Genomic DNA, 12,013 nt, shown 5'->3' on the forward strand with positions numbered 1-12,013 from the left:
TTTTTTTTTTTCCACAAGCATGCACATACACACACAAAAAAAAAAAGGAGGGAGAGGGGGGGTACATACTTTCTGTCTCACTTTGCTTCTCTTTTGGTCCAGAGGAGCTTTCTTTAACCCAACGCTTGACTTTATCCCCTTTGGAAAGCCTCTTCCCTCTTTATTTCCAGTCTTGGATTTTCAGTGGTTGGTTTGAAAGGAAGCAAAGAGGAAAAAGGGAGGGATGGAGATGAGGACAGAGGGCGGGAGGTGTGGGGGGTGGTGGATAAAATGAAATAAATAAATAACTCCCCATATTTTTCTGCCTTTATTTGCTTTAAAGAAGGACAGCAAGGAGCAGCCAATCAATACGGAGCCGTTTCCCTCGCCCGCTCGCTCCCGGTTTTGCTTTTGTTTGCTGGTTTGATTCCAGTCTCCCAACCACCATCACCACAATAACAACACCACCACCACACCCCCTCTCCTCACCCCCTATCTCCCCCCCCCCCAAAAAAAAAAAAAAAATAGGGGGAGAAAAAAGAGGAAATCGCACCTCAAGCTATGCCAACCACACCAGAAACACCCTCCCCCGCCTCTCGCCTCACCTTTTCTGCTCCCTCCCCCCCCCCCCTTTTAGGTGGGTTCAAACCCACCCTGGCAGTACTCTTCCCTCCCCAACGCAATGACAACAACAACAGGAGGGGTGCCCCCCACCATCCTCCCTGGCAATGGGGTGAGCCCATGGGAGGGGGTGGAAGGAGATGTGTGTTGGGGGCAGCTATGCTGAGGGGTAGAAGAAGCTCAGCCTGCGTTTTCTTTGTGGAAGGGGGGGTTGGGGGGATAGGGAGGACAAGGTGGGGGGGTTGCTTGGGCTCCATTTACCTGTTGAGGTTACCTAGGCTGACCTCCCAGCGCATGCATTTGCTGCCATCAGTGAAGAAGCTGCTGCTGGGAAAAAAAAAAAAAAAAAAGGGGGGGGGAGGGGGGTTGGGGGAAGAGGGGAAGGATGGGGGGGCGCTGTGTGTGGATATTAATGCGCACCTTCACCCTCCTCCACTCATTAGGTGTGGGGACCCCCCCCGCCTCCTTTTTTTTTTTCGGTGGGTTGTGTGTATGACCACCTTCCTCCTCCTGGAATACACCACCTATTCTTCATCACCACATCATCCTCCTCTTCCCCCCACCCACCCCTACCTCCCCCCCACCCCAAACCCCCTCTCTTCTTAAAAAAAAAAAAAAAAAAAAAAATAGCTGCACAAACTGCTGTCATTCGGCTGCTTCGGTGGCGGAGGGATGTGAAAATCTCGCGTGTGTGAGGGGAGAGAGGAGGGAAAGGGAGAGAGAAAAAAAAGAAGAAGAAGAAGAAGGAAGAAGAAGCAAAAAAAAAAAAAAAAGAAAAAGAGGGGAAAAAAAAAAAAAGCCACACCGCCGGGATTTTGAGGAATTTGCCTGTGGTGTTAAAGGGAAGGAGAGCAGAGTTACGGAGAAATTGAGAGAGAGAGAGAGAGCGAGAGAGCGAGAGAGAGAGAGAGCTCTACCTACCGACAGATTCCCAGAGAAGTCAAGAGCACCGAGAACCAAGCGGCCAGGCTCGCAGAGGCACCATGAAACGCCTTTGAGATCGCATTAAAAAAAAAAAAAACAACCCAACAACAAAAAAACCAACAACCACCCAAAAAAAAAAAAAGAGAAAAAAAAAAAAAAAGAGGCAACGAGCACTGAAAAAAAAAAAAATCCAAAAAAAAAACCCCCCCAAAAAAAAGCAGGACTTGAGACAGTCCAGGGACAACCTCGCACTAAGCTAGAATTAAAGCCGGGCTTTTTTATTATTATTAATATTTTTGGCCTTTTTTTGGCAATATTTTTCCTTTTTTAAACATTAATTTTTCCCTCTTTTATTCATTTTTCCTTTTTTAAATTATTTTTTCTCTTTTTTATTCTTTTTTTCGCCTTTTCCATAATTTTTTCTCCTTTTTCATTTTTTTTTCTCCTTTTTTTTGGGTTCATTTTTCTCCTTTTGTCATTAATTTTCCTCTTTTTTATTGTTTTTCCTCTTTGGAAATTATTTTCCTCCTTTAAAATTTTATTTTCCCTTTTTTAAATTTAATTTTCCCCCTTTTACATTTTATTTCCCCCCTTTCACATTTTATTTTCCCCTTTTAATTTTTATTTCTCCTCCCCTTTTAAATTTTACTTTCCCCCTTTTAAAATTCATTTTTCCCTTTTTAAAAAATTAACTCCCCCCTTTTTCAATCAACTTTTCCCTTTTTAAATTACTTTTTCCCTCTCTTAATCCATTTCCCCCCTTTTTAATTCCTTCCCTCCCTTTCTTTATTAATTTTTCCTTTTTTAAAAAATTAATTTCCTCCTTTTATTATATTCCCTTTTCCAATTCCCCCTTTCTTCATTATCCCCCTCTTTTATTATTCCCTCTTCTTTATTATTTCCCCCCTCCTTCCTTATTTCCCCTCTTCCTTATTTCCCCCTTCCTCCTTGTTTTTTCTTTCTTAATTAATCTCCCCCTTCTTTCATTATTTCCCCTTTTTCTTACATTTTTCTCTTTTTTCCCTGTATTTCCTCCCCTTTCCCCCCTTTCTTCCTCCTTCTCTCTCCCTTTTATTTCCTCTTTTTTTTCTTCCCTTTTTTTATCCATCCCCCCTTTTTTTTCCCCTTTCCCCTCTTTTTTTTTTTTTCTTCTTTCATTTTCCCATTTTTCCCCCCTTGTTGCATGCGAGGGTCATGAGTTCCTACTTTGTAAATCCTCTTTTTTCCAAGTACAAAGGCGGTGAATCGCTGGAGCCAACTTACTACGACTGCAGATTTCCACAAAGTGTTAGCAGGAGCCATGCTCTCGTTTATGGTCCGGGCACCACTGCTCCCACCTTCCAGCACCCTTCACACCACGTCCAAGAGTTTTTCCACCACGGAACCTCCAGCATCTCCAACTCTGGATACCAGCAAAACCCTTGCGCCTTGGCTTGTCACGGAGACGCTTCTAAATTCTATGGATATGAAGCTCTACCGAGGCAATCGCTTTATGGTGCTCAGCAAGAGACGACTGTTGTACAATATCCTGACTGTAAATCGTCTTCCAACAGTAACTCTAGCGAGGGACAAGGGCATTTAAATCAAAATTCGTCTCCCAGTCTCATGTTCCCATGGATGAGACCTCACGGTTAGGACCTTTTTTTCCTCCTCCTTAAATGTTTGCCTTTATTTTTTTGATCTCTCTCTCTCTCTCTCTCTCTCCCTCTCTCCCTCCTCTCCTCTCCTCTCTATCTGTCTGTCTGTATATGTATATATATATATATGTATGTATGCATATCCAAGCACAAACATATGTCTAGCTCTGCAAAACATGCCCAGCCACACGGATGCATGCATATATAAATATATATATATCAATCTATACGTGCAAATCTAATGATGAGAGGCGGAGATGTGAAATATGAAAGCAACGGGCAGGTTTGTGCTAATCTTTCTTCTTTTTAGGAAGATCTTTGAAAGCAAAAGCCAGGAAAAAAAAAAAAGAAAAGAGAGAGATAATAATAATACCAACAACCAAAAAAAAAAAAAACAACCAAAAACCAAAAAACCAGTTTGCTAGGGAGCCAAGCAAGGTGATTCCCTGCGAAAGGCTTAAATCACAATAAAGTAAAACTTGTTTTTTTATTGCTTGCCTTGAGGATAGGCAATAAGATACAGCTCCCACGAGGTTATTTGCATGTTGATAATACACTGCTCTTTAAAATGTCATAGAGCCTTTCATAACTGCTTTGGAGACCAAGCCTGAAAGGTGGGAACTTGTAGAAGTACTACTAATACTTTACATCTGTTTCTTAAAGCCTGGAGATAAAAAAAAAAAAAAAAGAAAAGAAAAAAAAGTTGAAGCAGGGAAAGGAAACTTAGCTCAGAGCTATGGGGTGGGGTGAAGGAGAGGAGGTTGCTGTCCTGGCTGAGAAAAAAAAAAAAAAAAGACAACAACCAAACAAAACAAACAAAACAAAACCAAAAAAAAAAAAAAATGTGGGGGGGAAGGAAGAAAAGAGGGTGGGAAATTCAAAATAATTTGAGCTGAATGGAACTTTACTGATGTGAAGTCCAAATAATTGCACCGAGAGCGAGTAACTTCAAAGTACAAGTTTCCCCCCACCTCAGGACCAAGGTTGTCTAGAAGCCTCCTCGTTAATCCAAACCAGCTGAAGGTTAGTGTTAATTTTAAGGACAATCAGAGCCCCAGAGTTGTTCCCCCACAGCCCCTCCCTCACCAAAATTTAACAACAACAGAAAGGGGAGGAAAAAAAAAAAAAAGAAAGGGAAAATGGGAAGGAGTTTCTGGCTGATGGGGAGAGAGGATGTGGGCCAGAGGCTGGAGAACGGCGCAGGGGAAAACACTTTTTTTTGTCTAAGCTTTGACCTAGAGCTCGTCTCAAGGATGCAATCAGCTCAAACTGGAGCCTGCTTGGGGTTTTGTTTTGTTTTCCTCGTGAAGAAAGGACCGTGCAGGGGCTCAGCTGCACAAACCTCCGACCTTTCTCTTTCTTTCTGTTTTCTCTCTCTCTCTTTTTTTTTTTTTTTTTGGCTGCAAGCGTCCATCTCGAGTTGTTTTCGACACAACCTCTGTGTCTGCCCAGGCAAATCCCACCTCTGTCTGGGTGAGCTCCAGACGCAGCCCTGAGCGAAGGGATGGGGAGAGGCAGAAAATTCCAGTGCTCAGGGCATAAATATCATCGAAAAGGATGGACCCTGTGAGCCTGTGTTGGGGGAAAGGAGGGATGTAAAAGGTAAAGGGGAGGTGAGTGTTTTGAGGGGGAAAGGGAGAAAGAGAAAGGAAGAGAGAGGGAGAAAGAGAAAGAAGGAAAGAAAGAAGGAAGAAATGAAGAAAAGAAGGAAAGAAAGAAGGAAAGAAAGAAGAAGGAAAAAAGAAGAAAAGAAGAAAGGAATAAAAGAAAGAAGGAGAGAAGGAAGAAAGAAAGGAGAGAAAGAAAGAAAAAGAAAGAAAGAGAAGAGAGAAAGAAAGAGGGGAGAAGGAGAAGGAGAAAGAAAGAGGGAGAAGAGGAGAGAAGGAGAGATAAAGAAAGAAAGAAAGGGAGAAAAGGGGAGAAAGAGAAAGAGAAAGGAAAGGGTAGAAGGAAAAGAAGAAAGAGAAAGGAAAGGGGAGAAGGAGAAAGGCTTTTTTTCTTTTTTTTTCCTGGGGAACAATGCAACTTCCCTAGGAAAAAAAATCTCTGATTTTATGAAAAATCTCTGATTTTCTCTAACATGGAGCTGCCCAGCAGGGCTACCCCAGCCAGAGCCACCTTTTAGGAACCTGGAAAGGTCTCTTTTGTGCATGAGCTTGACACCCACCTCCTGCCAACCAGCCCAGCTGCCAGGGCTGAGCACTCCCCACCAGAGCCAAGGAAGGGCAGTTGCTATCACGATTATCAGCAATATCAGCTGATTATCGCGATTATCAGCCCTACGATTATTAATAACAACCCAGCGAGTTGCCTTTAAGACGCAGAGGGCTTGAGAAAGGCTTCTCTCTCTTTTTTTCTTTTCCTTTTCTTTTCTTCTGTTTTTTTTTTTTTTGTGTGGGGGGGGGAAAGGGGGGGCGGGGGGTGGGCAGCAGCTTCTCTAGGAAAATCGAGGCGAGAGGAGGGCAAAGGGTGGGGGTAGGGGAGGGTTTGGGAGGGGAGCAGAGCTTCCAAAAACGGGGTGAATTAAGAAGTTATTTGATGTTTGTGTCCTACAGCTCCCGGAAGACGCAGTGGCAGACAAACTTACAGCCGGTACCAGACCCTGGAGTTAGAAAAGGAGTTCCTCTTCAACCCGTATTTGACACGGAAGCGGCGGATTGAGGTCTCTCACGCCCTGGGACTGACCGAGAGACAAGTGAAGATCTGGTTCCAGAACAGGAGGATGAAGTGGAAAAAAGAAAACAATAAAGATAAGCTGCCGGGGGCCAGGGATGAGGAGAAAACGGAAGAAGAAGGGAATGAAGAAGAGGAAAAAGAAGAGGAGGAAAAAGAAGAAAGCAAGGACTGAGTTCTCAGCCCCTTGAAGTCTCGTTTTATGGCAGATGATAAATCGAGATGTTTACGACGGTCATTTGCTTTTATAGAGTATAGAATGGAGAGGCTCACACAGCAGTAACTACCTGTCAAACAGTTGTAGCCTTTTTTATTGTCATAGAAACTTCCCCTACTTTCCCCCCCCCTCCACCCCCTCTTTTTTTTTTTTTTTTTTTTTTTACATCTTTTTGGAATAGCTGCGTTTTTACTCCAATAAATTCATAGCTGGCTTGGCTGCAGGAGCAAAAGGGAAGTGGGGGAAATAATAATTGAACGATCTAGCAAAGCAAACCCCATCCCCAACCCTCCTAAAACCCCGAGCCTGGCAGCAAATGTCACTTCTTGTCCCCTGTTCCCTCCTTTCCCTGCGAGACTACTCGCAGGGATGGGGCAGAAATATGAATTTCTTGGAGCAGCTTTGGCTTTTGCCTTATTTTTCTTTTTCTTTTCTTTAGCTCTTTTGCCTTTTTTAAAGCTGGTTTTGCCTCTCCCGAATGACCCCAGGGGAAGGGCGAGGGTGCTCCCAGCTTCCCCCAGCTTGCTTGTGTCTGTCTGTCTGTCTGCCTGTCTGACTGTCTCGCTGTGGAGGTTTCCATCTCCACCAACCTTTAGCAGCTCCCTCGGAGGGGTCGTGCCCGCAGCACCCCTTTGAGAAGAAGAGGGGGCTAGGAGGATGAGCGCTACCTGGTAGAGTCCTCAAAGACACTCAACAACCACCCTCCCCCACCTCCAAAATGCCCCCAGCCTTTATTTCTATAGGACTGAGGATTGTAGATACCTTAATAGGCCAAAATATGCACCCCAAGCCCTCTCCTTGGTTTCTATAGGCGCTGTTTACCCTTCGCCTGTGTGAGCACTCGAAATTCTTCTTCACGTACTACCTAAAGGGAAAACCTGCAATAATTATCGCATCTATTATCAACAAGGGGCTTAATTATCCTGAATTTTCCTTAAATTTATTTAAAAGAGAGAAAGAGAGAGAGCGAGAGAGCAAGAGAGCGCTGTGGGTTTTTGTTTTGGTTTCTTTTTGTTTTGTTTTTTTTTTTTATTTTGTTTGTTTGTTTGATGCGAGCTACTAAGTAGCATCAAATAATGACTGAAAAAAAAAAAAGAGAAAAAAAAATCCAACAACCACCCCATCCCCACCCCCTTAACCCTAACCCAACCTTGTATTGTACTTTATCACTACCTATAGAAGGAGTCATGCTTTGGAAGTATTTGTAACGCGGTTTTCTTGTTGTTTGTTGCTGCTTATTTTCTTGGAGAAATCAATAAAATGAAAATTAAAAAAAAAAATTAAAAAAGAAACGAAGGGGGAAAATAAGGAAGGAAAAAAACCCAGGAAGAACAAAAACAGGAAGAAAAAAATCAATAAATAAAAAAGAAGGAAAAAAAGCAGGAAGAAAAAAAAAAGGAAGAAAAAAAGCAGGAAGAAAAAAAAGGAAGAAAAAAAGGAAGAAAAAATAAAAAATCAGATTAAAAAAATAAAAACAATAAAAAACACATTAAAAAATAAAATAATCCCAACAACTGAAACTGCCTAGTTGAGAACGCACAGTATTGTATTATTTTATTGTGCTTATAAAGTAGTGTAGATCTAAATTGCACTGAATGTATAGTTACCTATATGTCTTGACTTATCTGTTTAATGCTCGAAACGGGAAAAAAAGAACAAAAAAAAAATCCCAACTCATTTGTTTTATGTAAAAAACATAGTTCTGCGTGTTCAAACCCTCTTGAATGTAGCGATTACCGCCGGGGAAAAAAATAAAAATAACAATTAAAAAAAAGGAGAAAAATAAAATTTAAAAAAAATTAAAAAGGAAGAAAATGAAAAAAAAAAAAAAGAACCACATTAAACAAAATCGCATTTCTGGACACCGTGGATTTGTATTGTATACGTGAGACATTACGTAAATAATAATAATGATGATAATAATAATAATAAAAGATTTTAAAAGGACTGCGTTGCCTCCAGTGCTCTGTCTCGATTTCAAAGCACGCCCCCCCACACCCCCAGCACCCCTCTGCCTTCATCACTCCTCCTCCTCATCGCTGCCACGCCGCAAAACCCCGAGGCTCGCCTGTAATTTGGGAGGGAATCAACCTAGTTTGGCTCACCCAGCAACCAGGGGCTGGGGGTAAGAGAAGGGAAAGAGAGGTGGTGGGGGGGGGGGGATATATTCCTCCCGCCCCCCGCCTCCTTCCTACCCTCTCTGGTCATTGCTCTGGGTTCAAATGCTCCTTAAAAAAAAAAAAATGGGAATGGTTCTGCTAATTGTCTGGATGAAGCTGTAGGTCCTCCGAAAAAGAATAAATAGAAATAAAATGAAATTTGGCAAAGAATGGGGAGCTGTAAGGTTTCTTTCTTTGCTGGGGAGTTGGGGTTGCGGGGGGTGGGCGGATAAAGGGGGTGCGGTGTCACTTTGGCTGCTTGCAGCTAGGGAGAAGGCATCTCCCAGCTTCTCCCTAGGTCCTGTCTGGCTCTGAGGTGCACAACCTCTCCCCCCGCCCCCCCCTACATTTTTTCCTCGTCGTTTTCCCCTCTTTTTGGGTGCAATCGATGCTGGGAGGTGATGGGCAGAGAGAAATTGAGGCTGGAAGGATATGAGGTGTGAGTGCAAACCTGCTGGGAGCAGGGCTGGGCACTTGTGGGGGGTGCTCAGGACCTGGTGGTACCACATTTCCCTATAGAAAACAGCGTGAAGCACACTCTCCCCCCCCCCCAAAAAGACACTGGCAAGAAAGCAGTTGGTTTATTGTGGATTTTTATTCCCTCTGAAGCATAAAAATCCCTTTCAGTCTCTCCCCCCCTCCCCCCAGTTCTTCCTCATGGGCACCATCCCTAATGCAGCACATCCTTTTATGTTACTACTACTAGTAATAGAATGAGTAGGACTAGTAGCAGCAGGTTTAGTAGCGTTAATGGTGGTTCTAATACTGTATAATGATCGATTTTATTCTATTTTATCACATTTTGTTCTGTTTTACCCCATTTTATTCCATTTTACCCCATTTTATGATACGTTGCTATGGTTTTATTATGGTTTACTAGATTTTGACCCTATTTTACTCTATTTTGATTGCATTTTACTCCATTTTGATGCAAGTTTACCCTATTTTTATCCAATTTTACCCTATTTTTATTACAGGTCGCTCTAATTTTATCATATTTTACTCTATTTATACTGCAATTTACTCCATCTTTGTCATATTTTACTCTATCTTTACCATATTTCACCCTATCTTTATCATATTTTACTCTATTTTTACCATATTTTACTCCTTTTCATCACGTTTTACTCCTTTTCATCACATTTTACCCGATTTTATTGTGGTTTACTCGATTTTACTGTGGTTTACTCGATTTTGTTGTGTTTTACTCGATTTTATTGTATTTCACCTCATTTTTGTTCTGTTTAACTCTATTTTAATTACACCTCACTACGACTTTATTATATTTAACTGGAATTTTGTCATATTTAACCCCACTTTTATTATATTTTATCGTAATTTATGATATTTTATTGCACGTTATTAGGTTTTATTACGTTTTACCATATTTACAGCTAAACCTGCCCGTGGTGATGCCTCCAGTTCTCTCCTTCTCTTAGATGAACTTTCTCCACCTTTCTCTTCCCACCAGCCCCATTTCGTTGAACGAGGTTTATTGATCTATTAAACCTGTGTGTCTCTCTCTCTTTTTTTCTTTTCTTGCGTTTTTTTTTTTCTTTTTTTTTTCCTTTTCCCCCTTGATAAATGGTCTCCATCACCCCCAGCCCAGGGATGCAGGAGCTGACGGGATGTTTACCCAGATACCGCAGATAAGGCAGCACCAAGGCTCCTCAGACGCAGCCCTGATGCTCTCTGAGCGATGTCTGGTGGCTCCTCTGTGGGCTTCAGACATTCTTAACCCAAAACCCACCAAGCTTAAAGGATTTAAACGCCTCAGGGCTCGAAATTGCTGGATTCTGCCCAGGAGGGCTGGGAGGGAAATATAACTGTGTATATAAAAAAGAGAGAAAAGGGGAAACAGCCAAGTTATTCAGTGCATAAGAAAAGGGGGACTCGAGTGGGTACACCCACACCCACTTTTTCTCCCCTTTTGCCCCATTTTTGCTCCGCCAGAGAGAAATTGGTCGGAGGGGTGAGGTGTAAATACGCTAAAACCGGCATCAACGGGGTCGGATCTTGCCTGAGGATGGGGCTGAGCATCTGCGTGTGCAACGCGTGTGCAAAGCTCCCGCGGGGTGCCAGTCCCAAGTGGCACAAAATCCCTATCCAAGAAGGTTTTCCTATGGCTTCAGAGCCTGGAATATTTTGTTTACCCGGCGTTAATCTCCGGAGAAATGTTTTTTAAATAGCCAAAACGGGGTTTATTCTGCTCTTTTCCATGTGGAGGGGGGGAAGCACGGAAGGGAACAGTTTTATTAAGTCATAAACCAAGGAGGTTTATTCTAACAGAGATTTTTTTTTCCTTGGGGGGGAGTGGAGTGTGGGGGGGAGGTATTTCTGCGTATTTTACAACAAGGGAATTTAGCGGGGGGGGGGGCGGAGGGGTGTTTATGCCTCCTCATTAACCATCCTAAGGTGGATGCGTTCTCATTCATGAGAAAAAAAAACAACACCCCGAAATCAGTAAAAATCAAATATTTTCTGTTAAGTGACTCGAGAAAAAAACAAATCGCTTTGCAGAGAGAGGAGAGAATGGAGGGGAGGGGGGGAGAAGAGAAGAGGGAGAAGTTATCAAAGTGTTTAAAAATAATAAGAATAAAAAAGCCAAGGAGCTGCCTCCGCACTCTATCCATCATATTTAAATCCCCAAATCTAAGTAGTTTGCACCCGGACGAATGCTGGAGAATGACATTTATCTCTCCAAAAGGGTCTTGGAGTTAAATTATGGAAACTGCAATCGCGGCAGCTCGTTTTGGGGGTAAATGTTTATGTTCCGTAGACAACACAAGAGAGTCGCATCTTCAGATGACATCCAGTTATTTCTGTAATCGTTCCATCATTTCCAGAGGAGGGGGGGGGGGAAATATAATAAAATAAAATTAAAATAAAAAAAAAGAGGGAGAGAGAGAGAGAAAGGACCGTTTTATGAGGGAAAGTAATTTGAGAGAAGATTCGCTCCTCACAAAGTGGCTTATTTCAGAAATGATCATAGCTCCGGTATTACTGAAATTAGCTTCATCTCCCTGCCTGGAGTAAGAAATATCGTCCCATTCCAGGCTTTTTTATTAGCCAATCAAATTTCCTTCGGATCTTCCAATTGTGATTTGTTGGGAGAAAAAAAAAAAAAAAAGAAACGAAAGAGAAAAAAAATTTAAATAATAATAATAATAAAAAAAAATCCAATCCAATCCAATATCAATCCTCGAAAAGCTGAGTTTCAGCATATTGCTTATTTTCCCTTAATTTATTATTCCAATCACAGCCGCCGCCGCCCCATAACGCGACCATTAGGCGACAAAATTCGTTTAGATTTTATACCCCGAAATGGGCAGGGATTAGATTGGAGAGACAACGAATTTCCCAGGCATTCAATTTTTATTTTTCTTTTTTTTTTTTTTTTTGAGGGGTGGTGGTGGTGGTGAGGAGGAGAGGGAGGAGGGAGGGGAGGAATACGAGCGGGGGGGGGAAAACTTCGTGTGCTTTGTCGGTTAGGGGAAAAAAAAAGGCAATTTTGCTCCATTTATTTATTATTTTTAGCAGTCCTTTTTTTCTTCCCCCCCCCCCCCCCCCGCCTCAGTCCTCACCGTTCTTTTATCCCTTTCCCCCCTTTAAAATTGCGCCTAATATTGGGAGCGTGGTTTTATAACAGGGTGGGTGGGGATGGAGCGAAACGATCTCCCCCCAAATCTTTTTTAGCCCTCTAAAAAAATCCTCTTCAGTGCACATCCAGGTTACTTTCTCCCTGCCGGGATCAAAATTTCCTCTTTCCCATTATGGAATTTATTATCTTGTCTGCTCCTCTG

At 42.3% G+C, this 12,013-nt stretch overlaps 1 protein-coding gene across 1 annotated transcript; it reads left to right on the forward strand.

Moving 5' to 3' along the window:
- Nucleotides 1–2,718: 2,718 nt before the first annotated feature.
- On the forward strand, nt 2,719–6,009 carry HOXC8 (homeobox C8). Its single transcript, XM_054398597.1, has 2 exons — nt 2,719–3,154; nt 5,717–6,009. Exons 1-2 carry the CDS (start codon nt 2,719–2,721, stop codon nt 6,007–6,009), a joined length of 729 nt encoding a protein of 242 aa, XP_054254572.1.
- Nucleotides 6,010–12,013: the final 6,004 nt, after the last annotated feature.

This window comes from Indicator indicator, unplaced genomic scaffold (assembly GCF_027791375.1).
Source record: "Indicator indicator isolate 239-I01 unplaced genomic scaffold, UM_Iind_1.1 iindUn_scaffold_67, whole genome shotgun sequence".
Lineage (NCBI taxonomy): Eukaryota > Metazoa > Chordata > Aves > Piciformes > Indicatoridae > Indicator > Indicator indicator.

Bases quoted from the DNA above. Each gene is read 5' to 3' on its own strand.
- HOXC8 (XM_054398597.1), top strand. From the start codon at position 2,719: ATGAGTTCCTACTTTGTAAATCCTCTTTTTTCCAAGTACAAAGGCGGT. The intron at 3,155-5,716 runs GTTAGGACCTTT...TGTGTCCTACAG, and splicing joins CCCATGGATGAGACCTCACG to CTCCCGGAAGACGCAGTGGC.